Source organism: Panicum virgatum, chromosome 3K (assembly GCF_016808335.1).
Source record: "Panicum virgatum strain AP13 chromosome 3K, P.virgatum_v5, whole genome shotgun sequence".
In the NCBI taxonomy this organism is placed as follows: domain Eukaryota; kingdom Viridiplantae; phylum Streptophyta; class Magnoliopsida; order Poales; family Poaceae; genus Panicum; species Panicum virgatum.
In genome coordinates this window covers 62,809,909-62,817,017 of record NC_053138.1, presented here as the reverse complement: position 1 = coordinate 62,817,017, position 7,109 = coordinate 62,809,909, and the positions used below count along the sequence as shown (strand labels likewise).

The following is a 7,109-nucleotide window of genomic DNA, read 5'->3' as shown; positions in this document are numbered from 1 at the left end:
TCCTAAAAATTTTTCTACGGTACCCGTCACATCGAATCTTTGAGCACATGTATAGAGCATTAAATGTAGTTGAAAAAATAACTAATTACGCAGTCTAACTAATTAGCACGAAATGAATCTTTTAAGCCTAATTAGTCCATGATTGGATATTATTTGTCAAATAACTACGAGATGAATCTTTAATTTTAAGCCTAATTAGTCCATGACTGTTGACATTCTTGAAGTTTTTCAGAGTAACTCAACAGTCTGGAATTTATCTTAGTTTGGAGATCTGAAAACCTTTTTTTTTTTCAGAAAAGATTGACCTGCAAGTAAATATGGAGATCTAACCTGCTAGCCAGTGCAAGGTAGCATAATTGATGCAGCAGACAAACCTTTCCGTACCAGTTCTTTGGAGATCTAGTTAGTACATGTCATGTGGAGATGCACAGCTGCACGCAACCAAGATGCTAAATGAAGCTATTGATATTTATATAGATGTCAGACCCACATGGTTATGTGAATATGATAAAGCTTCTACGGCTCTACTTCTACTTGCGTTCTTTGATCGTATTACGCGTTTTATTGTCTTTTTTTTTTAAAAAAAAGAGAGGCTTTGCAGCTTTCAGGATTTGCAGAGAATTTCGGTCCGAACTACCTAGCTCCACACGCATAATAGGGCCCTGTTTGGCAGGGCTCCACGAACGGCTCCAAGACTGGCTCCGGCCGGAGCCTTGCCAAACGGGGTCTTCACGCTCAGCTCCGGCTCCGGAGCCCTGCGAAACCCGCTGACTGGAGCGCTTTAGCGTTGGCGGAGCCACGAAATCGTGGCTCCATCCAGCTTCGAGCGGCTCCACAGCGCCAAGTGCCAGCCTTGCCCCCGGGCAGGCATGCGGCCGCCGGCGGCCGCAGGGGCACAGCTCGCGGGGAGGAGGATGGCCGGTGGGAGCTCGCCGCGGCAGAGGGAGGTCGTGCGGCGGCGGCAGCTTGAGGCGCGGCGGGGCGAGTCAGCGAGACCGTAGGGAAGGAGGACGGCCGATGGGAGCTCGCCGTGGGGGCAGCCCAACGCGCGGCGGAGCGAGACCAGCAGCGGCTGCACGGGAGGCGAGCGGCGGCTGCTGCTTCGAAGGCCGAGCGGCCGGCTGCGTGGGAGGTCGAGCGGCCGGCAGCACGAGAGGCCTGCTAGGCCTAGCGGCAAAGGGAGCCTGGAGGGATGGAGATGGGCCGGCGTCCCGGCCTCTGATTCCGATCTAGGGGGCGCCGGCGTGCTTCCTGGAGGCGAGCGTGAGGGAGGCCGGCGCTGCGGATGCACGGACGGAGGGGGTGGAGCAGGGGGGTGCGAGGAAGGAGATTGGGGACGGAGGAGGGGAGCGAATGGATTAGAGGAGAGGTGGGAAAAAAAGGGATTGAAAAAGAAATGAGAGGATAAGGAAAAGAAAGAAAAGGAAAAATAGAAAAAGAAAAAGAAAAATAAAGAGAAGGGCAATTTAGACATTTTACAACCTCAAACCAACAGGTGAAACTGTTTTGCCAAACATTTTGCAAAACGGCTCCAGCTCCATCTGAGAAGCCGCTCCACCAGAGAAGCCGGAGCCGGAGCCATTTTTGAGGAGCCGGAGCCCTACCAAACATGCTCGTGTCCACTTTGATTTGTGACCACACGAAATGTTTTCAAAATCTTCCTTTAGAAGCAATAATTGAAGGCTTATCGGAAGCAGCTGGAATCGACAAGCACATCAGTCATATCTGTGGTTGGCATAGTAGAAGGGGGGACAAGCACATCAGTAGTATCGACACGATGAAACTTTTGGCACTATTCTGAAAAATGTTTATAGTTTCATTCAAGCGTGTCTCCCTCCCCAGGACTCCAGCCTGAGAGGCTGCCCTGCCTGATGCACACTCATGTCCTAAACTCATGTCGTCAGGGAATAATTGCAAATTCAGAAACCACAAACACACTCGGCTCGTTAATTGCAAAATTCAGAAACCGCAAACACATACTCCTTCCATTTTTATTTTTGAACCAATAGCTTATGTTAAAAAAAATAGAGGGAGTACGGATTTTACATGTGCAGATACACCACGACCAGTCAAAATTTAGAGTTTATTAAGAGACCTGATTAAGAGACCTGATTTAGCTGCTATAGATTCTTCCATCCTTCGTACTGTGCGCGTAGCTTGTCAAACTATCAATGCTCGGAATTTGACTTGATCCTCTGCGCACCGTATAAAGACAAACGCACCGTCGGCACGGTATCGAAGAACAGCAACCGCGAGGACCCTTCTCCCCATCCTCTCCAAAGAATCTCCCCTACACAAACACAACAAGCAAGGGGGAGGGAGAGAGGGAGGAGAGAGGCGGCGGCCGGCGGGGAGCTGGCAGGCCTGCAGCGCGCGCGCGCGGGGGCAGCTAGCTCCATCCGCCGGCAAACGGCGCCCCTGATCGAGCCGTAGGCGCGGTAAAAGGCACGCCTTTTTCTGCCTTGGGGGGTCGCGCGGCGCGAGCCGATGGGGTTCGAGGGGGCGGCCGGCGGGATGGGCGGAGGGGTCCGGGCGCTGATGCGCCGGAAGCAGGTGGACTCCGAGCGGGCGCGCCCCGCCGGCAGCAGCAACCAGCTCCGCAAGGAGCTCTCCGTCGCCCAGCTCATCACCATCGGTAGAGACACCTCTTCGTGCTCTTGCTTCTTCATTACTACTTCCTCTCTTTTTCTCCCCTGAGCGTTGTTTGGTTTATTTTTGGTGGATCTTTGCGGAAAGGTGCGATCTTTGCTTTGCTGTGTCTTTTCTTCTTGGATCCTGGTGCTTCTCTGCGTTAAGAACTGTTGCGGTTTTGTGAATTGCTGTGAACGACGCAGCTTAAATAGTTATCAGCCGCCGGCTTCAATGAGTTGCCGAATTCTAGAGATGTTGGTCCTGAACTCGAGCTTGGATTATTTAACTCTGAGATTTCACTTAGAAAGAACCCTACAACGCTCGGTTAATTTGGGAAAATCGGGCTAAAACCTCGACAACAATATAGAAAGTTCTTAATTCATGTTTCATTGATTCTCACTCATGAGCAAAGGTTTAAAAGGAATCTGAATTCTGAAATGGATACTGTCATACTGCTGCCTTGTATAGTACTCTAGTTGTTGGTGTGCTTATTCGACTTGGTTGTTGTTGGGTCACTGTTGGTATGGTGGGGCGGTTTGCCACTAACTAGGATCTTAATGTTCCAGACATTGCTACCTGGATGATGCTAAACACGTAAATTATCTACTTCATAAAGTAGTGCAAGATGTAGAAATGTTTACATGATTGTGATATTAAGTGTTTTCCACAGATTTGTAGAGCATATGGGGATGGCTCGTTTGCTGGACTAACATACTATTTTAGACCAAAAGGATTATTTGTCTTTATTACTAATTATAGTATCTCATTAATGCAAGTGTTGACCGTGCAACCTGTGTTATGCCTCAGGTGTTGGTTCAACGATTGGAGCTGGGGTGTATGTTCTTGTTGGGACAGTTGCTCGGGAGCATTCTGGGCCAGCATTGACTCTTTCATTTCTGATAGCCGGAATAGCCGCTGCACTATCAGCGTTCTGTTATGCAGAGCTTGCAAGCCGCTGCCCATCTGCAGGAAGTGCCTACCATTATTCATACATCTGCGTTGGTGAAGGGTAATTTACTGATATGATGGAGTTAATATTGTTCATTTTGACCATGTCTTTTACGCTGATGAGTTTCTGTTCTCACATTGTTCACTTTTTCATTATACAGAGTTGCATGGTTGATTGGTTGGGCTCTGATACTTGAATATACAATTGGTGGGTCAGCTGTCGCCCGTGGCATATCTCCCAATTTAGTAAGTGGGATTTCCCCTGCATATGACTTGTTCATGCGGCATATCAATCAATGATTGAATTTTAGCATCTATCTTTACAAAGAGTAAAAATATTAACCCTATGTTTTCAGGCCCTATTTTTCGGAGGAGCTGATAGTCTGCCATGGATCTTAGCTCGACACGAGATCCCATGGCTTGATGTTGTTGTTGATCCTTGTGCTGCCTTCCTTGTTTTCCTTGTCACTGGTCTGCTATGTGTGGGGATCAAAGAGGTTGCTACCTTCTCTGATTCAGCAAGAGTTATCACTCCTTTTTCTGAGAATATGGCACTTGATCTTTCCTCTCTGTTTTTTTTTCAGAGTTCATTTGTGCAAGGAGTTGTGACAGTCCTGAATTGCTTTGTGATGCTATTTGTTATTATTGCTGGTAGTTACATCGGCTTTCAAACAGGATGGGTTGGCTACAAGGTTGCCGGCGGGTAATGCTAAAAAACCTGGTACTTTGATTTCTTTTTTCCTCAAGCCGGCAGGTATTGCACTTATATATTTAAACTACAATGATACCAGATTTTTCCCTTTTGGAGCAAATGGAATGCTTGCTGGGTCAGCAACTGTCTTCTTCGCCTACATAGGCTTTGATTCAGTTGCCAGCACTGCTGAGGAGGTTAGGAAACATCCTATTTCCTTATTGATTTGCCACTTCTTATTTGATGGACAGTTGGCGTCAAATTCAAAATATTATTCCTTCATCTAAAAAGTAAAACAATAATTATCTTATATTAATTTCTGACAGGTGAAAAATCCGCAACGAGATCTGCCATTGGGAATCGCAACAGCATTGTCGATATGCTGTTCCTTGTACATGTTGGTTTCAGTTGTTATTGTTGGTCTTGTACCATACTTTGCTATGGACCCAGATACCCCTATTTCATCTGCCTTTGCAAAACATGGGATGCACTGGGCAATGTAAGGACTAATCCCCATTTTGCCATGAATGATCTGGTGTGCATCCCACTGAGACTATTCCTGTTCTTGTCTTGTTTTAGGTATCTGGTAACAACTGGTGCTGTTCTTGCTCTTTGTTCAACCTTGATGGGATCTATATTGCCACAGGTATAAACATATTTTATTTACTTTATTTAACGTGCCATTCAATTTTTTTTATGTGATTCATGGAAAACATTCCAAGCAGATAATACCTGCTTCAAATGATTAATGTAAATTACCGTTGAATTCTGCACCCTTTTCTAAATAACACCTGAGGAATATTGCCATATTATCTGGATATAGATAACCAGTACTGCTTTATAACCAACATATGTATAATGCAACTTCGATTATGCTGCTATGGATATTTATAAGTCCACTTCAATACTTCTCTCAGCCAAGAATATTGATGGCCATGGCACGAGATGGCCTGTTACCATCATTCTTCTCTGATGTCCACAAGACGACACAAGTTCCAGTCAAAAGCACAATCGTCACTGGCATCTGCGCAGCTTCTCTCGCTTTCTTCATGGATGTCTCTCAACTGGCTGGCATGGTATGAATTTACAGATCACATATTTGAGATTATATATGAACTTTATCTTGAGGTTCCATTTAATGAATGATCCTTCTCCACAGAGAGAGAATATGTCAGATATCATGGTAGTGCACTAGTGTATGCATGTGACTATAGGAGCATTATTGAATAATGTAGCTTGAAGCTAAAAAGGTTTGTTCTTGGTTGCAGGTCAGTGTTGGCACGCTCCTAGCCTTCACTACAGTTGCTGTGTCCATCTTGATTCTCAGGTATGTTCCTCCAGATGAGGTACCCCTGCCATCTTCCCTGCAAGCATCATTCCGTCGGAGCCACGAAAATGATGAGGAAAAGCTGAGGGATACTCTTGGATATGAGGATCATGAAGAAGGGGCATCTGAGATTAGTGATGTTGTAGTAGAATCAATTAAGGACCCCCTTATTGAGAAGCAGCTATATGCAAGTATGTCTGTGCAATTGCATGTCCGACTTATTAATATCCTCTAAATTTCTAAGTACGCGTATTTCAGTTAAGGTAGCTAATAAAACTGCCTGGTGATTTTTAGGCAAGTTGGATGAGACAAAGCGGCGCAAGACTGCTGCTTGCAGCATTGCATCTGTCTGCATAGGGGTTCTGGTTCTCACAACTTCAGCCTCTGCGACATTCTTGCCCTTGTAAGTACGAACAACTCAGCTTATTATGCTAGCTCGCACAGTGAACTTTCCTGCGTATAAGTGAAACACTCAACAATCTAGCATATGCCAATGCCAGCCTGGTGCGATGCTTTGTTTGTGCTTTTGGTGGCCTGCTCCTCCTAACTGGTCTGGGCATGCTCTGCTGGATTGACCAAGATGACGGGAGGCATTCCTTTGGTCATTCTGGAGGTACTTGCATCGCAGCACACTTGGCCACTCTGCTAGATCATATTTATAAATTTACTTGGGTTACACATCTTGCTGCTGCTTCCGCTGCAGGATTCATCTGCCCATTCGTTCCATTGCTGCCAGTGATGTGTATCCTGATAAACACATACTTACTGATAAATCTGGGGTGAGTTTCTGGTCCTTCCCAGTTTTTGAACAACATGTTCAGAACCGATATACACTTTCACATGTCTGAATTTGTCAATTTGCCCTTGTGTTCTTCAGTGGTGGCACATGGATGCGAGTGGGGGTGTGGCTGGTGATGGGGGTGTTTGTGTACATTTTCTATGGGCGCACCCACAGCTCATTGACGGATGTCGTGTACATCCCTGTTGCTGATGCGAATGAGATATACGGGTCATCATCTGCGTCAGGGTTTGTGGCCTAAGGGGAGATGGAAGGAGACATTGTAGAAGCCTATCTTTAGCTATTACATGCTCCAGGGTAGTTTCTGCAGAACCTTGAGGAATCAGACTGGAGCAGATCCCAGCTTGAGCAATATGCATTGCAGGCGGGTTTGAAGAATTCAATTTATACGTCAATTTTTTTAAATGTGCATGTGTAAATTGTAATGCACGTCTATGCTTGTGTGCCTCTATTGGAGGAATGTAAATATTACATAGATTGTAGGTGTGATTGTTATGAAGGTTTTTGGCAAAAGGGTGTTGCTCTAGGAATTTGTACGGTTAGTAAAAATATGTTCCAAATTCAAAGGTGGAGTTATAATCTCCAACCCAAATAGGGCTGAGTGTAAGGTCTATAATGTGCTAAAAGCCCCGAACACGTTTTATACCATAATGGACAATACCAAGTTGTCTTGTAGGAGGCAACTCCACTACATGTCTACATCTGTTATTTGT

At 45.7% G+C, this 7,109-nt stretch overlaps 1 protein-coding gene across 2 annotated transcripts; it reads left to right on the top strand.

The window, feature by feature from the left end:
• The first annotated feature begins 2,163 nt into the window (after positions 1-2,163).
• On the top strand, positions 2,164-7,095 carry LOC120700183 (cationic amino acid transporter 3, mitochondrial-like). 2 transcript variants are annotated; one of them, XM_039984404.1, is made up of 14 exons: positions 2,164-2,635; positions 3,439-3,640; positions 3,741-3,825; positions 3,936-4,076; positions 4,164-4,282; positions 4,371-4,467; positions 4,597-4,769; positions 4,850-4,916; positions 5,188-5,346; positions 5,539-5,788; positions 5,892-6,000; positions 6,098-6,210; positions 6,301-6,376; positions 6,475-7,095. In XM_039984404.1, the coding sequence occupies exons 1-14, from the start codon at positions 2,488-2,490 to the stop codon at positions 6,635-6,637; spliced, it is 1,902 nt and encodes a 633-aa protein (XP_039840338.1). In that variant the 5' UTR covers positions 2,164-2,487; the 3' UTR covers positions 6,638-7,095. The 2 variants fall into 2 exon arrangements, with proteins under 2 accessions (XP_039840338.1, XP_039840337.1); XM_039984403.1 differs by having other exon boundaries at positions 2,237-2,635; positions 3,936-4,282; positions 6,475-7,089.
• The last annotated feature ends 14 nt before the right edge of the window (positions 7,096-7,109 follow it).